The following is a 19,404-nucleotide window of genomic DNA, read 5'->3' on the forward strand; positions in this document are numbered from 1 at the left end:
CTGACCTCTGACCCCCACTGAAAGAAAAGGAGGTTATATTTGACATTAGAGAAACACTTTAGATTGAAAATGCTTCAGTGTTTTATTTTGTATACAAATGTAAAGAAAACAGTTGTTTTTGTTGAAGTTTGAATAAAGTTGTAGTAAATATTAATATTTTCAATTAATAAGATGTTTTAAAGGTGCCTAGTTTTTATTTTTATAAGTGATATGCTCTTATCACCAACTTGCATCATCATTTGGAACACTCATTTCTGCAGATTCTGCATTTATCTGAAAATACAGCCACTTACTTTGAAAAGCATAATTTTAACCACACATTTGAGGAAATATATTCACTGTCTGACTTCCTAACCAATTTGAAAACGACTGTTAACATATTTTTTTAATTATCACAAAAATGGAACTTGCATAATTATTTGGAATACTGTGTAAATGCACAATTATAACCTAATGAAGGAGTCAGGCGTTACCACTCTCTGCATTTTAAACTAGTATATTGGACGCACTGGTGAACAGGACACAGCATTATCTGTTCATGTATCTATGATCTCAATGGGATATTGCATTGTTTGTATTTACAATCTAAAATGTAGCGCCTTATTGTAGAGATATGTATGTAATTGATCCTTCTTAACAAGGTTAACCTATTCTTATTGCTATTACCTCTGATCATAAACAGTGTATGACAATTACGAATGTTTAATCATGACAATAGTGTCTAAAAAAACAAAAGTATTTCTCCACATCAGATGCCAATGCGGTTGTTTCCATCCTTTCTACACAGATATGAACTCTGGGGATGAAGATATGCTGGAGATTGTGGGATAGTGTTTGGTGAAGTTATTATTCTTGAGGTTGGCTGGAATTTTCAGATTAAGGTAAAGGTTGTGCTCAGTTAGGTCTAATAAAAGTTCCCTGACTGGGTCCACATGGCTGGCAAATACATGGAAAAGAAGCAGAGAGTGTTTGACGGAGAGATGAGTTCCTGTGAGGTAAAGGTCAGCTTGAGTGACTTCTCAAATTTCCTGAAGTTACAGGAGAGAATCTTTGTCGAGCCTGAGTCATCGGCGAAACTGTTTCATATCAGAGTTCCATTTGAAATATGGAGGCATAATATAACACATAACTGCAGACTGAGCCACATAGGTACCCTCCTCTTTGTTCTGTTCTTTGTGTTTCTCAAACGGCTCCATTCTTAACTACAGTCTTCTTTTGTTCAGAACTCTAATATAAGCAGCCAATTGATCTGTTATAGTCTTCTTTCTTTTTTATTCTGTCTCTGTTGACAAAAGAGATACTTCCTGTCACTTGACAATAATTAATTTGAACCACTTTAACCAAGCAATAAAAGTCCAGTAACCCTAATAGAGCTTGCTTGATAATGACTAAAAATTAGAGATGTGGAGAGAACACGAGAAACGGACTGTCAGCAAAGTCAGTTTTTTTTTTCCTCTTGTGAGTTTCTCAGTCCCTCCAGGAAGTTGCGATTTCGCGATCGCAACTATCAACGCAAATTCAACCAATCAGCGCGATTTTTTCGCGGCCTTGCAATTTTTTACAATCACCGCAACTTTCCCGCAAATTTGACCAATTACCTCAATCTCAGCCCCTGCACGTCATCGGTTTAGTCATCAATTTGACTTCCTTGGAACATAAACACAAGTCCTCCCTTGATCGGCACTTTTCAACAACAAAACACGCAGAGAGAACAGGTGAAAAGAGGGGACAGCAGGCAGGACAAGTGACCATGACAACGTTGTTATTTATAGATTGAGGGGCTCAGTGTTAGCTTGGTCTCTACCTGCAGCAGGTGTGCTTTATGAACCAGCTCTCCTCACCTCCATGCATCTGTCTCATCTTCATTGATGATTTTTACCCCCGGTGTGTGTTAGTGACAAAGACACAACCACAGGGCGTCTGTTTACTATTTGAGGTTTGACGTTGTTGCCGTGGTTACCGTAAAAAGCTCTGCATCTACAGCTTGATTTAATCCAGTTTGGTGATACATCAGACACATTCAGTAAGTTTTGATCAACTCCTTGTCATCAAAGATGCAGATTAATTTCAGAGTGCCATGAACTGACTGTGCATTAGTCGCTGCGAGGTGTGCAATACAGTCCTTTCATGGCATTTTTCTGTGAATCAAGAGAATCAAAATACAGTCAGTGGCCACATCAAGAATGCTTTCTAAAAACAACTGTAATTTAGCATATTTACTTGCCCCTGAGATGTTATTGAGGGGACAAAAGCAAAAAAAAATAATCACAACTTTCACCACAATTTTTTCAAAAAGCTGTCGCAAATTCAGGCTTTTTGGGCCGCAACAATCACAAAAAAATCCCGCGAAATCCTGGAGGGACTGGTTTCTGATGCTTAGAGAGAAAGTTGAGATTGAAGAGAGAGTGTGATGCAGTAAGATTATATTCTGGAAAGACTGGGGACATGAGGCGTATCAAAAATGTAGCTATATAACATGATATATGGGCTCTTTATGTATTAGTCATTATAAGCCTGTGTGCTTTCTGTTAAAGCTGGAAATGTGTGCTTGCTTCTTCCTGTCTCAGTTTGAGCTGATTGTGACTTAAAGAGGCGGGCTTTGAGCCTCCTAGCCAACAGCTAACGTGTTCCCGCCTGTCAATCAAGTCAACTGTGCCTCTCATTGGAAGACTTGTAATCTCAATATCTTCAAAATTGACGCGTTAGGAAAAAATTCACCCCCCGTACAGTGTGTGTCGATCAAGAAATGAGCTATCCAGACTACACTCGTTTTTTGAACCAGGCTGTAAACATGTTTATTTCTGCTGTAAAGATCGTCTTCTTTGAATTTGTGTGTATGTGGTTTCTTGTACTTCCGGAGCCAGCCTCAAGAGGATCCTCGATGAACTGCAGTTTTTAGCACTTGGACACATATTTTTAGACCGGAGGTTGCAGCTTGGGTTTTTCTAATGGGTCACAGGCAGTGGGTCCGTCCATACCTCACAACTATCAACACTAGTCTTGGCTCAACAACCATATGGGTAGCTGGCAGGCTGGTGATAATAGACGGTGCTAGAAAGAGCTTCACATCTGCATAGAAACTACATTGCTGAAAGAAATGGAAGTCTTTGGACATGAAGACAGCTTAAACCTTGTTTCCCTTTGGCAGCATCACAAAAGCAGACCTAGGCATCCTAAAGACATCCTAGCATATATTCTGGATTTTATGCTGAATGTGCATGATGCTCTGTCTGTTAAAGTGGTAGTCCCATGCTATGCAGCCACTAAACAACCCTCACTAGAGGGAGATTTGAGCCACACCTGTAAAGACACAAATAATGCACAGAATCAAAATCTATCGACATAATGTGAGAACTGCAGGTTTCCAGACAACATTTCAAATACAGATATTAGATCTGTTCAGCGAATGTATGACAAAAAAGATGCACAATGATGATTCTGTGCCTGGGCGTACAGCAGATCCGTCATAAAACTTCCCTGTACTGCATCTGTTTGTGAGTGTCCTTTTAAAAGCCCGAGTCTATGTGCTTGTGTGTCCTTTCACCACGTACGTGCTCCATCCCGGGCGGATGTCCTTTGCATGGAATTTATTTTTCATTGAGGACTACTTGTGCAAATACGAGAGGCGGAAATCATAAATGAGAGGAAGAGAGTGCAACAGGGCGAACAGAGACCCAGAAAGGGTTTATTGTAGGAAAGAGAGCAAGGGGGAGGAAGGGATGGAACAGACGAGTGCCTCTTGAGAGCTTTTCCTTATTAGCCAGGCTGAATCCAGTGCTTTGAGTCCGGAAAACACACACACTCTGGGCTCTCTCTCGACTGCTCTCCATCACTTGGCCCCCCACCACTTCTCATTCCTTTCTTTTAGTCCTCCTCACATTTTCTACTCCCAGAATCTCAGTTTAGTTCCTCCATCTTTTTTCTCCATCCCCTTTTCTTAGTCTAATTTTCCCCTTTAGCCTTGGACCATCACAAACCCACCATCCTCATTTTCATTGCACATACTTATTTTGTTTTTACTTGCTCCACTTGGCCTCCTCTTTGCCTGCAACATATCCCTTTGTCTTTTTTTCTCCCACTTTTCACATTCCTACCATTGTTTGGGTCCACTCATCTCTCCTTTCACCCCCCAAATTCACTCCTTCAAACTGTCCTCTTCTTTCAATTTTTCAGATGTAAACATGCACTGGCCCTAAATCTTTCCAGTTCCCTCTTCTTCACTTCCTTTCTGTTCACAGGTCCGTTTCCTCTTCTTTAGCTAACCTTTATCCTTTACTTTCTCTTCTTGTTGTCCCCTTCATTCTGCACTGAGTAAAATCCACCTTTGTTACACTTCCTCTTGCTAATTTGTGTTCCGCAGCTCCAAACACTCATTCTGGCTCTTTCTTCTGCATACCTCTCTTCTGTTTCACTCCTTCCTTGCTCTCGTTTTTTAAGCTTCCCTACCTCTTTATTCCTAATCCCACTTAACCTTCCATTTTACCTCCTTTTACTTCCAAAACACTCCAAAGTACTTTCTCGTATCCACCATTATCTACTTGTTTCTCTCAGGCTTCAAATTAACTGAAAATCCCACTTTTCTTCCCGTCGTTCCTGAATTATGGAAATATGTGGGAATGCTACAGACACATAGTAATATATAAAAGTGTAGTAAACTATTCAGCCAATAGAAAGTCTTTACTGCTTCTATGATCCACAGTTGGTTCAGAAGGGATTGGCTGTAAAAGATGATAAAAAAATAGTTCCTCTTTGAAAGACAGTTTATGAACCACAGGTAACTTCAGGTCAATATTCAAACACTACCTGCCTGTAATACACTGCTCCTACTCCTGCTCTTTTCATTGTGTTTAGTAGCTGAGCCATATTGTCTTAGATAATATCTTAATAGTCAACTTATTAGTGTGGGAAATGACTAAATTGAGTATGTTACTAATTTTTCAAAGAACAATCAAAACACAGCTAAAGACTCAAAACATTCACTGAATATGATCAACCCTAAAATGACAGACTACCACACATGCACATTGAGAGCACATGCAATGTCCACACGTCGCAATAAGCTTAGCCAGTGCACCTGCCTGCATGGCTGAAGTTAAAAATGACACAGACTTGGCCTGATGGTTAAATTGCGCACCCATGTAGCGGGCGGCCCAGGTTCAAATCCAGCCTGCAGCCTCTTTCACGCATGTCATTCACCCACTGTCTCCCAGTTTCCTACACTATCCACTGTCCGCTCCTCTATAAATAAAGGTGTAAAAGCCCCAAAAATATAACTTAAAAAGAAAATGAGTCAAAAGGGATTAAACACAAACACTACCACGAACCCAGAATCAACATCTTTAGATTTAATTGCTAGACGTGAATCATCATGACATGCATGAAGGCGGTTTGGTGTCTCAAAAGACACAAATCTTCAGACTATGTTAGAAAGTGGTCAGTGTTAAAGACAGCTTGACTTCTAACTTGTTTCACCATCTGTGAAGAAACCACCGGACAGAATATGAATAGCTTTGTGAGTCAGCGCTCGACCAGGACCAACCAGATAAGGCTCTGGCAGAAAGAGACACACCCGCTCTTGGTTTACTCACACTCACACACTCAATACTTGTTCTGGTGATTTCAGATTAAAGCTAGGGATGGTAGTCATGGAAAACTAGCATGAATTTGAATGTAGCATTTCCTCAGGATTCCGTCTAACCCATCCCCCCTTCCCCTTGGAGCTCCTCCAAAACGACGCCCCCACTCACATGCAAGAGCAATGCTGATTCGCGACCATACGATGGTGACTGATTCAAAACCGGTCCTCAGTACATGGCTTGTGTTTTGCACTACGTCAACTCATGTCTCACTCAGCGGTAAGAAAACGCCAAAACATTCTCATAGTGAAAGTTAAAAACACAAACAAACATGAAATGTACGCTCTGCAGGAGGCGGGCAGAACTGCAGGACGGGATTTGATTGGTTTCATCATTTGGCTCCTGATGGCAGGGATTGGTTGGTGTTTTCCCAGGTTTACTCCGGCTGTAGATAGCAGCTTTTTTTACCTCTTTTTTAAGAACACATTATGTATTGATTACCATCGGGACATAAAGATCATTTTAACCAGTATAACAAGTGAGATCTAAATCTGACTACCAACCCCAGCTTTAAGTTAAAAAAATATGACCTGTATTTTTTATATAAGTTGGTTTTACTTATATCATTAACATCATCTAATATACTTCTAATAAGAGTGAGCTAGTACAACACTAACTTTGCTTTGCTTTTTAAAAGTTTTTTAACACATTTTTGAGGGATGCAAAATATTGACAATTATTGTTATTTGCAAAATTCCCAAAACTATCAAGATACCATTTTTTTTGTCACTATCACACACCCCTACCGTTGAGTGTTTAACAGACCCAAGTTATTAATTCAGTAATTTTTTTTTCTCTCATAGAATCTATTCTTACTCACCAAAAAAGTGTAACAACCCAGAGCTAGCAGAGCTACACCAAATAATACACACTCACCCAAAGCCCCCAATCTACCAAAACTAATTACCTTCGTGGCCAGAGTAATTTGGAAAATAGCAGCCAAACCCAGCGACCCAGAAGCCACTAAGAGCATGTGATCATGTATTATTGTAATTAGACTAATTTATAAAATGCCAGTGTGTGTGTGTGTGATTGTGTGATTGTGTGTGTGTGTGTGTGTGTGTGTGTGTGTGTGTGTGTGTGTGTGTGTGTGTGTGTGTGTGTGTGTGTGTGTGTGTTTTTGTGTGTGTGCTGCAAGAGCCAAGAGAATATCTGATTAATTAGCATGGAGGAAAGTGACCAGCCAAGCAATGTGAAGAGCTAACTCTCCTGTGCAAACTTCCTCCATGTCTGTTCTGACTGTGCTTGGACCATAGACTGTATATATAATGGACAGTGTCGCTCCACCTTTTCCCATTAAAGTCTGCACAGTAGGGAATTTGTGTGTTTCCACGGTAACAAGCTCCGCCCTACAGCTTACCGTCCCAAGGTCTTACAGAGTTTCTCTCTACGGCAGCTGTTAATCAAGGTAACCCGGATTTAAAACCCCGTTTTTTAACCTCTAATAACTAACCAAAAAGAAACTTTTCAGAAAAAAGAGGCCTTGAACACAAAACAGTCAAATAATAACTACATATCACCACAGCATACGGATGTGACAAACATTCGTACGACGTGTATTTATTTTTTAAAGTTTGACCACAGCCCCATTCAAATGAATGGGGGAGACAGAGTTTTTGACCTATACTGCAGCCAGCCACACGGGGAGCCGTTTTTGAGGCAGCCTCACTTCGAGCCGGGCGAGATGACGTCTATTTTATATACAGTCTATGGTTTGGACCTATTCGGGGATTGCATTTTGTTTTTTTATTCAAATGCTCTGTGAAATAATACGTGTAATTGACATTAGCAAGCTAAAATATGGACGCAAATGTGTAAATTAGCATGTTTGCCCCATGTGCTGCACTTTAACAGGCAAGAACATGTGCTTTGTCTCACCTGAAAAGAACTGGTGCAAGACTTTCACTCTTTGGTACACAGCAGTAATAGGACAGCTGCTCCAGCACTAACAGAGCTAAGGTTTTCAGAGTTTCCTGCACTGGCAGATGGTGAGAAGTGGAAGCCAACGGCGACATCCCTTCAAACATGTTTATCCTCTTTAGTCAAGCTAACCCCAAAACAAACGCAAAGATAAACACTAAAGATTGGAGGAGCGGTAGAGCAAGAACTTTGTCTCTTCATGAGGGAGTTACATTTAATTGTATTGTTTTATGTTTTAGTGTAACCAAGCTACCAGGTGTTTGTTTAGATCAATTTGGTAGTAGTACTGGAGGTAGGAGCTACAGGCTGAATAACTCTAAGCTGTGAATAAACACTAAGTACTTTTTTGAGTTACCAGAAAGCAGAGATATTTGTTGCAAGGTCTCTACATACAGTACATTCTGCTGTTTTCTGATTCTGTTCAGGGTGGACCTAGTGTTTTTTCCACCATGGACCTTCTTCTTGTTTTCCTTTCTTTCATTCTTGATGTTATTTGCTCTCTACTTATCTTTCACTCAAGTGCTGCAGTACCTGTCTCCCTCTCTCAAGCTCACTCCACTCTGGTCTATCCAGGCTGATTGTTTTCTAATAGGTGGAGTGCCAGAGGTCGTGGTTGTTATGGTAACCTGCAAGGGGCACTTGGGAGGGTTAGGTGGTGGTTGGGCGAGGGTGGGTGGGAGGGGGTGCCCACTCAAGAAAACGGAGGGCAGCACTCATCCAAGGCTTGGGTGGTCACTTCAGAAAATGGACTCTCTGTGTGTGTGTGTGTGTGTGTGTGTGTGTGTGTGTGTGTGTGTGTGTGTGTGTGTGTGTGTGTATGTGTGTGTGTTTCACATACTAACTACCTCAGCTTTTTACACGCATCACAGTGTGTGAGTGCATAAGACAGGACAAAAAAAAAAACCTAATGAGAGAGGGAGAAAGATGTGCACATGTGTATACATGGGCATGTTCGTGTGTACACTAAGGGGAGGCAAGGACTAGTGAAATCCACTTAAAAGTCTTTAGACCTCCCTCCTCATGACAGCTACTCAGGTCCTCTAATCATTCCATCTGTGTGCTGAGATGGAAGAGCGGAAGAGGAGTTTCAGCAGGGTGAGTAGTGCTGGGTGATAATTTGATAATAATAATAATCTTAATATAATTTTTCTCGATATAAATATAAAAGATGATTGATAAAAATTTGACATAAATAAACATGTAATTACACCCCCAGCCACTTAAAATGGAGGGGGCGCTAATGAGCCTTAAACGCTAGTTGCCACGCAACATTAGACAGAAGAAGAAGATGGCCCATCCCCCCCCCCCATTTTAATGCACCTCACCAGACACTGATATAGGTAAAGACATAGGGCTGGGGGTGTGGGTTGGGTGGGCGGGTTTTACTCGGGGGGGGGGGGCTCTCCCCCCTCTCTCCCGCCTCCCTTCCTGCCCCCCCTATTTTAATCCACCTCACTAGCAAACATACATACAACAAAAAAAACAAAATTCAAATCATATCACACATACACAGATCAGGTTTGGCGGGGCCTTAGTGTTTGGCTCGGCCCTACTCGTTGGGGGTCCATCGGGGCTGGGTGGGTGGCTGGTGTCCCTGTCACCCTCCGTCCCCCTGCTGCCCCCTCCCCTGCGGGGGCCTGGTCCGCGGCTGCCCTCGGGGCCGAGTTTCCCGGGGGTTCCCTCGCGGTCCTCTTTGGGGTGTGGGGTGGCGCGCAGCTGGGGGGATGTTACTACGGCAGCCGTTGGGGTGTCCCTCCATGCCCCCACGGCCTGGTCCATCAGTCGCGGGGCGTGGGTGGGGGGCGTGGCTGGGGGGAGTGGTCGGGCCGGCTGGGGGAGGCGGGGGGGATTGGCCCTGCCGCCTCCGCCCTCCCCCCGCTCCGGCGCACCGATTGGCGGGCTCTGGTCCTGGTCCTGCCCGGCTGCCTGGCTGTCTGCTCCTGGTGCTGGGCCCCCTCGGCCCTGGTGGCTCCTTTGGCTCTGTCTTGGGGGGCTGTGGGGGCGGTGTTGTGGAGGTGTTCCTCTGGGGGGCTGCGGGATCTCTCCCCCCTCGCCCCCCTTTCCTCCTGCTGGGTGACCTGGGGGTCGCCCTGGGTGCTCCGGCGGTACCTGTTTGCTTCCGGTCTGGGTCCTTGGCTTGTCCCCTGGCCTGGGTCTCCCGCGGCGGGTTGGGTCCTTCGGTCTGACTGCTCTCGCGGCCCGGGTGCCGGGCCGAACCGCTCAGCTGATCTGACCCAAGTGGTTTCATCTGCACCAGTGGTAGTCTTGTTACACAAATAGAACACAGCACGGCGGCAACCCTCTGCGACCCAAGCTTCAGTAATGATTGTGGACACTAAGGGTTGCTTAATCATTAGTATCACCGCACAGAGTTTTTTTTTTGGCGTCATGGTGAGATGGTCCCTCTCCATCTAAGTGTCTTAGGTCTCTCTCTCCTTCTTTTTCCCTGTCCCTTTGTATATCCTTATGTAATCTTTCTTTTACTTTCTCTTATTTTTTTTGGTCCACCTAGGTGTGCACGCCCTCTTTTACAGAACATGATATTAGCTGTCAATAAAAGATAGGCCAGAGTTCTAAGAGGGATGGTGATGGTCGCATGCACACAGTCACAAGCACAGAAGAAAAAGGTTTTCTTTCTTTTCTTTTGCTGCAAGAATAAATTGCATTAATATTTGACAGTTTGTGACAAACATGACACAAACCAGAAATATATATGCAGACAAGAGAAAAAAAGAAGAGAAAAAAAAAAAAAAAAAAAAAAAGAAGAAGAAAATGGCATTGAACAGCCAATTATGACGCAGGGTGAGAGGTAGGCGGGGCTTAAAGACGTTCGGAGCAGAACGTAAACACAGCTGAGACGAGCAACAGCGACACTGAAGAAAACTCAAAATCTAGCAGCTCAAAGCAGAGTCGTTAGTCTGACACTGAGTCAACTCTGAGTTAACTATTAACATAATACACTTCATTAAATATACTTTCAGGATGTGGGTAAAGGAAGAGCACAGAGACAACTCCTGCTGTGAACACATTTAATGTCCACTGTGACCGTAGGACAACTGAACACTGAATAACTGTGATGCATTCACTGCACTGTGGGAAACAATATTACTCTGCCTGTAACCCTTAGTAACCTTAAAGGGGAAAGTACAACTCAGAACAATACTCTACTAAACTGATACACAGAACACAATTTGGTATATATTTGTTGTAGTTTTAAATCAAATTAAGGAAATAACCTCAATCTGAGAAAAATAAGAATCTACAAACTAAAACTTCACAAAAATCTCATCTTCCATTAAAGACCTGCTTCCTGTTAGCACCATCAGAAATGATGGATTCAAGAAGTTCATCAGAAAACTAAATCCAGATACAAACTAACAAACTGTCTGGTTTCTTCAACTTTCACTCAGGACCAAAGATCTGACTTAACATTTAAACGAAATAATGATTTGATATTTATCATGATAATTATCCTGTCTTGAGAAGTGGAGCCGATACAAAAGTGCTGAAAACTGCTTTATACAGTCTGTGGTCGAGGTCTTGTCTCACCCTGTCAGGATTCTATTTACAATAACCACACACTCACCGTAATACAACACTCCTTACTAAATAGTTTATGGATAATGTTAAAACAAAAACTTTAAAGCATGCACTTGGTTAACTAGAGTTGATTTCCAATGCATGACTCCTTGGTTGCTTGAAGTTGTAACTACAAGCCGAAGCATTATTATCGTATCGCAGCATATATATGACAGCTTGAACATTTATGCTAAAGGACGGTAACATTAGCTCCATCTAATAGATTAAAGCAATTATTAGGTGTGGTGTAAACATGAACATGATTGGGATTGTTTAAGTAATGTGTGTGTGTGTGTGTGTGTGTGTGTGTGTGTGTGTGTGTGTGTGAGTGTGTGTGTGTGTGTGTGTGTGTGTGTGTGTGTGTGTGTGTGTGTGTGTGTGTAATGGTTTTACTAAATGAGTCTGCATTAAATTCTGTCATCCAGAAGATATTGAGCTGGCTGTGCCCTTTAGAATTAAAGGTGGTGGTCTCGTTGAGGGGCAGACAGTGTGATATATGACTGGGCTGTGCGCTTGAATAACTGTCCTTTCATTACTGAGCTGTTTAAAGCAAACTACTGATAAATAAAAATAAATCTAAAAAAAATAAAAGTCACTTAACGCTCATAAATCACACCGACATGCAAACTGCAGCCAGACACAAATGTGTTCCAGGGGAATGAATCTGACTCTGTTTCATGACCTTGAGTTTATATGTAAAGTGACTGAAACTAAGTCCTTGACAGCTGTCGGGGGAAACAGACATGCTGTTTGAACTCCCACAGTGGTGATACAATTGTTGCAGAAGGCTGTGAACTGCCTATTTTTATATTTGTATTATTGTTTATTTTATTCATTTTTATCATAATTATTAATAATTCTTGAAAGGCATAGAAAAGCAGAGGTAGGCGAGCACAAAGAAGTCATCATTTTTCTAAGTAGTGTCACAAGTTTCTGCTCTTTTACTCAAGCTTTGTTTTCTGTATAAGTGATGATGTAGTGCCTTTTAAAGGTGACATATCACGCTTTTTTCATCAATATATATTGGTCTAAGAGGTCCCCAAAACATGTCTTTAAAGTTTGTGCTCAAAAAAACACTTTGAAATTAGATTTTGGTCTGCCTGAAAAGTCCTCTTCTTCAGTCCTCCTCAGAACACTCTGTTTTCTCTCTGACCACGCCCCCTCAGGAAGTGGATGTGCCTCGGCTCTACAGCACGTTGATCTAATGTTTACATGTTGGCTGAATATACACGGCTGCTCAGAGATCACGTTACTTCAACCCTCTGAATCTGATCCAGAATCTGATCCTGACGGAGAGGCGCCTGCAGCAGGACCTTTCTGAAGGATTGGTCACAGGTTTTGTGTTTCTTGTTGTTTTATTTATCAGTATGTAGACATGTGTCTTGGTACACAGCTACGAACATGTAGCTATGTGGCTATGCTAACTAGCGCTAGCACTTATCCATGATAAATAAAAATCATCCACTAGATCTTCAAATCTGCAGACGTGGGGAGTAAAACCGACCTCTGCCAGAAAGGCAGCAGGACCTTTCTGAAGGATTGGTCACAGATTTAGTGTTTCTTGTTGTTTTATTTATCAGTATGTCGACGTGTGTCTTGGTACACAGCTACAGCTATGAACATGTAGCTATGTGGCTATGCTAACTAGCTCTAGCACTTATCCATGACAAATAAAAATCATCCACTAGATCTTCAAATCTGCAGACGTGGGGAGTAAAACCGACCTCTGCCAGAGAGGCAGCGGGACCTTTTATGGAGGATTGGTCACAGATTTAGTGTTTCTTGTTGTTGTATTTGTCAGTATGTCGACGTGTGTCTTGGTACACAGCTATGAACATGTAGCTATGTGGCTATGCTAACTAGCGCTAGCACTTATCCATGACAAATAAAAATCATCCACTCGATCTTCAAATCTGCAGACGTGGGGAGTAAAACCGACCTTTGTGTTTATTAAGACAGCCTACAACTAGAATGCCTCCCTCCTAAGCTCCTTGTTAGCACACATTTGTGCAGGTAATGAAAAACGGAGGAGGGATTCAGTATTATTTTATACAGTCTATGGACTGAACAAGCTCCGAGCTCTGACTCCGTGACAGACCGGATATTGTTGTTACGTAACAAAAACACGGAAGTCTGAAACGGCTCGTTTCACACACATTTACAGAAAGGTGGAGAAATCAGAACAGGGGCAGAATGGATTTTTTTCATTCTCGGGGGGGTTTGTAGACATGCCAGGGAAACATATTTCAGGTAGAGAACCATTAAAAAGTCAATTTTGCATGATATGTCACCTTTAATGCATAGCTAATCTTTGTTTTTACTTTAGAAACAGCTGCCATGATACAAGAACACTGTCTGTATTTATCTCAGACCAAGATCCAGGGTAAATCCACACTGAGGATTTAAAAAATGGAAGCATACCAGTGGTTAAAAAGCAGGCTGCGTGACAAACAAGGTAAAGGAAGGTAGGAAACTGAAGACGCAGTAAGTCAGCATGCTTCTGACTCTTCATGGCCAAAAATAAAAGTAGCATCAGCCTTCTGCCTGGTCATTCACTCATACTGCACTATTTATTTATTTACTTTATACAGTAAGTGAAATAAAAAGAGTGGAGACCAAAAACATGCAATGTTAAATACTCCTCAACATTGTTGTTCCATTACAAGTAGCACTTTTGTTGCGAATCATTTTCAAAATTGTAAACAAAGTGTTTCATAAAGGGAAAAAAGACTAAAACACCAAATCAGAGCAAACACTGAAAATTTTGCCATGTTCTCAGAATATTCCAGGTGATATTTTTTCTGATATTTTTAAAGGCCTACTTAAAGTTACTGCTTCTACAGACTTCATAATGTGTCTAAAGGAGGGAGATCCATTCTTATTCCAGCTGCTGCTTCACTTTCATTCTTTAAATTATCAAAAGTCCAACATTAAGGATTCATAGTGTCTGTTTGGTCAGAGTTTTTCTTTGACATATTTTTTTATATCCATACCATCATTTAAAAAAAACAAACATGTCTAATTTTGTGTTAATTTTTCATTCCCAAAAAAATATATATACTGTATAAACACAGCAGAAACTTTGTACATGTATGAGCTGTACATTGAGGTTGTGTTTATCCCTGTGTTACCCTCAGTGTGTGTGTGTGTGTGTGTGTGTGTGTGTGTATGTGTGAGTGAGAATCTGTGTGTCCCTCTGCTGAGGTGCTGATGGAATGGAGTCCTTAGCGATTTGTTTATCTCTGTCTCCCACAGGCACACCAGCAGTCTGGCCTCCACTGTCACACAGCAACACACACACACACACACACACACACACACACACACACACACACACACACACACACACACACACACACACACACACACACACACACACACACACACACACACACACACACACACACACACACACACACAGACATACACCGCTGACACACTACCTTCTTTTTTTGGCACCATCGATTGCCGTCAGCCAATACCTGGACTTCCTTCTGTCTGCATCATCAGGTTTCAGGAAGTGATGATAAATGAATAGAACTTTCTGCCAAGACTGCTGTGGCAGAGGGTATAGGTTTTCCAAAATCAAGACATTAAGGGAGGAAAGAGAAAACTACAGTTAATAAGGAAAACTGAATGGCCGCTAATTAACAGTGTGTCATCAAAAATCGAGGTAAGTCCACACTGGATCTGTTGGACTTACCTATTAATCATCTTATTTCTGAGTTTGTTGACAGTAAGTATCACTAATTACTGCAGTCCTTCTGGTTCAAAACATATCCAATATCTACAAAACCAAATGTGATGCCTTAAAGTTTTAATATTTTTACTGTGCACAGTGATGAACTTATTTTTCTCCACCATTAAAATAATCAGGGGTTGATTAGTGTGCTGCAGGAGGAGTAACACACCTGCTGCGTCCACAAATAGTTCTGAAACAAGTGGGACATGACGGCTCTGACACATTTCTAAATGTAATGTACACGAACTTGGTGTGGACATATCTGGGGCGGTGTGGCAGAGAGCAGTGGGACGAATACATACAGCGTTCATATGTATCAGACATTGGTTACAACCAAGCGGCAACCTCCGGTCTAAAAATATGAGTCAATGTGGAAGTGTTAAAAGCTGCAGTTCATCAAGGATCCACTTGAGGCTGGCTCTGGAAGTACCGGAAGTCACATACACATGAATGGGAAAAAGCTGATCTTTGCAGCATTAATAAACATGTTTACAGCCTGGTACAAAAGATGAGTGTAGTCTGAATAGCTCATTTCTCTATGTCCTCTCACTGTGAGGGGGGTGAATTTTTTTCTAACGTGGCAATTTCTAAGATATTGAGATTACTAGTCTTCCAATGAGAGGCTCAGCTGCCTGCAGGAACACTGCAGCTGTTGGCTAGGAGGCTCAAACTCCGCCTCTTTACTTCACACTGGCTCGACAGAAGCAACATGGCTACTGCAGCCGATTGGTCTCAAAGCAGCTCTTCAGAAACAGATGGGTGATGTCACGGATACTACGTCCATTATTTATACAGTCTATGGTTACAACAGTTTAAAGTAATGCATAGGCTCCATTTGTCCAACAGCAGACTTGCTCAATTCTATCCGGGAACAAATGAAAACTGTCCAAGGTGTAGGTGCGATCCAGGGACCCTCAGTGATATGTTTTGGGCCTGTCCGAGCTTAGACTTCTTCTGGACTGAGGTGTTTAATACCCTATCGGAAGTTTGTGACACACAGATTGTGCCAAACCCAGTGACAGACATATTTGGGGTCGTTCCACATGAATGCAGGATCTCAGCTAACCAGGCAGCAGTGGTTGCCTTCTCTTTACTCCTAGCACGGCGTCTCATCCTGCTTCTGTGGAAAAAAAAATTCCACCTTCCCACAAGCGCTGGCTAGAAGACATATTGAGCCACCTCAGGGTGGAGCAACTAAGACACACGACCCAGGGCTCACTCAATAAGTTTACAAGGATATAGCATTGGCATTTTGGGGCTACTTTAATAAAATATTAACAACTTGTTTAACCGACTAGTGATTCTGGTGTTCACTAGTGAAAATGACGATGTTTAATTGTGTCGTCGACTAAATGCTCCCATCCCTAAAATTGAATCCTGTCTGCTATCTTCTATAGAAAAGTTTCCAAACCGGTTCTCCACTTGGTTTCTCAACAGAAAAATTGACAAGTACCTCATACAACCCCACTTCAAATACAAAAAAATCTTTGAGCAGCGTTTTGTTCTACTAATTGAAATGGTTCATGGTTAATGGACTTCATAGACTTATGTGGCACTTAACTTGTCTTACCACCATCTTAAACCTAACACTACATGTCACATTTCTCTGTTCATGCTCACATTCACACACTGATGACAAAGTCTGCTGTAAAGTGTCAAGACGCCCATCAGTACTGATTTGACCATCATGCACATGCACATGCACAAGCTGGTGGCTATGCCTTCAGAAGAAATTTGGGGTTCAACATTATCTACAAAATCCACATTTGGCAGGTGGACCTAAAGAGCAAGGGATTTAACTGCCAACCTTCCAATTAGATGATGACCTGCTGTTCCTTTAGACCACAGCCAACAGTTCTGTCTCATCCTGTAACTGAGTGTAGTTCAAGAGGAACCTGAGACGGCTTTTATACTCTTTTATAGAAAGTCTGCACTGGATGCCAAGGTCAACTAGGTCTTGACTCTTCATGATAATTTATGCATGAAGGAAAAATAGGAGAAAAACAGTGTCAGACAACGCCTCTATGAAGCCTCACACAGACAGGTACAGAGATGAGCTGTCTGTGTGTGAGGACGTCTGTAGTGGTCGGTGGCTGACATAATAGAGGTGAAGTTTAAGGAGTGTAAGGCTGAGAGGACCGCAGTCAGGCCTGTGGAAATGTTTTTTATGTTCTTTGAATCAGGAACACACACACACACACACACACACACACACACACACACACACACACACACACACACACACAAACACACACGTACCTGTCAGACACACTGATTTAGACAGGTGAGAGGAGGAAAAGAAGCATCAGCAAGATATTACTGGACTGTAAAACAGGATAAAAATGGAAGAGGAGAAACCTGAGGGAGTCCAGCTCAGGTCAAGCTCAAGGTTTATCATCAGGCTCCAAACACTGACACTTCCCGTGCTTTAAATTTGGGAGCATAGGATGAAAAAGTTGTGTGTCCAACTTTTGAGCAAAACCTCTCCCATTCTTCTATCAAAGCAAGCTTTTTCGATGCTGTTTGATTGTATCCCAGTGTCATGGTGCATTACCTTTCATTGCCAGTAGCAGGAACAGGAGGAGATGCAGTTCCAGCTCCTCCCCTCTGCTTATTGACCTTGGCGTACAGCCTATCGATGTGGTTGTCATCAGGGACGGCTCCTGGGTTGTTGCCATGAGTTCCATGTCCAGGAAAGGCAGGAGGGCCTTGGGGGGAAGGCGTGCGGGCGTAGGTGTGTTGTATCGTACTGTATGGAGGTGATTGAGACATCGGTTGTGGCACTGAACCCGGATCACGGTCCCTGAAGGTTTGGATTCGGGCGTAGTTCGGGTCTGCGTCGTCATCCTCGACGTCTGGGAAAGCCATTCCTCCGCTGCCTAGCTGCTGGTCTTTGGATCTTTGCTCTCGCAGCTCAGGGTGAGCAGCCTCAATTCTGATGAGGAGATGGAAAGCAATTCAAACATCGAGAATAGTTAGGAATGCTCACTGGGTTACGAAAAGGAAACTTCTGGGGGAAAGAACACAGAGCTGGACCATTTTCTCAGAGCTCAGAAATGTTAAAAATGGTGTAAAAGTGATCAAGAGCTCTGGAAAAACAAGGAATACAACAGAAGAATGTCGGGGATGTTAATGAAGTGGTTTCAATTTGTCCTCAGGGGAAATAAGGCAGACAGAACAGGGACAATATTATCTTTTAAAATACAATACATGGACAGAAGGTATAGACATACTTGGGTCTTTATTTAGCAAATTAAAAGCAACAAAAATCATAGCTATGTCCTCTCCTCACCTTTCCCTCTCCTCTCTCATCCTCTCAAACTCATGGTCAGTCAGGATGTCAGACTTCTGTCGCTGCAGAGCTGCTTTCGCCTCCTTCTTCTCATCCTTTTTCTTCCCAAATCTGGACAGAGACAAGCAGTGACACAGAGAGAAGGATGGAAACGTGTGAATCAAACATTGTAAAATCATATTATTGGAATAACTCTGTAAATACATTTCATCAGCCCTCTGTTACTGAATGTTTGGTCCCAATTATCTCTGATGTATTCTGTTTTCACCACTCACAGACACACACAGCTAGAAACACAGACGTACAGTTAAATTACACACTGATGTTGAAACTTATATAAGAGCTTAACACCAAATTTACTCCTTCGCCCTCGCATGTGTATTTTTAAAACTGGTTGACCATTGGATTACTTCTTGTAAATAATGATACATTAAAGGGAAAAAGTGAGGGTAAATATGTTTAAGCACAGATGATAAAAATGCAAATATAGTTAGCTGCACAAAACATTTAGAGTGACTGTATAATAATCTGGTTAGTGGCCTTCAGCAGATTTAAGCACACTTTCATGAAGATACACTGGGTACTACATTGCACTAGAGAGAGGGAGGTTTGCTGTAAAGATATTGCTTCACCCTGTTAATATGTAATCTATATACAGCCTAATCGAAATTAAAAGATGATGCATAAATAATAGACTTTGAGGTCTGTTCAGAGGCCACATATCAATTTGAAAACCACACCAGTCAATACAGTTTGTGTGTGGTCAGCACTAACGTCCCACTTCCTGGAGATAACCATGAATCAAACACACTCCAAGAACACATCAGGCTCAACTTCAAAACAGAGTGTGAAAGAATACTGATGACTTCGGATTGGCCGGTTTGTGAATGAAAAAATATAGCACATTATTACCCGGCTTTCTTACTGATCTTCAGGTTATGTAAGACGGGTTCCCAAACTTTTCAGCTCATGACCCCCGAAATAAAGGTCCCAAAGACTCATAACACCCACTGTCCCTCAAAGTGATATAATGTGGCTTCATTTAGCTGGTCTACAGAAAATGATCCTACCTATATGAGCATGTCTGTGTTTCCGGTGCCGTTATGAATTAACCTGCTGCTACTGATGCTTTTGATAATTAACTGTTTTAACCCTAAACTTAGGAGTCATCTGGGAACAAAGAAAGGCAGAAAACTCATTACATTTTCTATTTTCAAGGTTTTATTTCAAGTTTA

At 42.0% G+C, this 19,404-nt stretch overlaps 1 protein-coding gene across 1 annotated transcript in view; it reads right to left on the reverse strand.

The window, feature by feature from the left end:
• The window catches only part of LOC117820758 (partitioning defective 3 homolog B-like), a 231,361-nt gene that overhangs the window by 119,132 nt on the left and 92,825 nt on the right, over positions 1-19,404 (reverse strand). The window contains exons 10-11 of the mRNA XM_034694677.1: positions 18,170-18,280; positions 17,432-17,812 (exon numbers count right to left, since the gene is read on the reverse strand). Coding sequence (XP_034550568.1) covers positions 17,432-17,812; positions 18,170-18,280 — 492 coding nt within the window. The remainder of the gene's footprint in view (positions 1-17,431; positions 17,813-18,169; positions 18,281-19,404) is intronic.

The sequence above is a fragment of the Notolabrus celidotus genome, chromosome 10 (genome assembly GCF_009762535.1).
Source record: "Notolabrus celidotus isolate fNotCel1 chromosome 10, fNotCel1.pri, whole genome shotgun sequence".
NCBI classification, from domain to species: domain Eukaryota; kingdom Metazoa; phylum Chordata; class Actinopteri; order Labriformes; family Labridae; genus Notolabrus; species Notolabrus celidotus.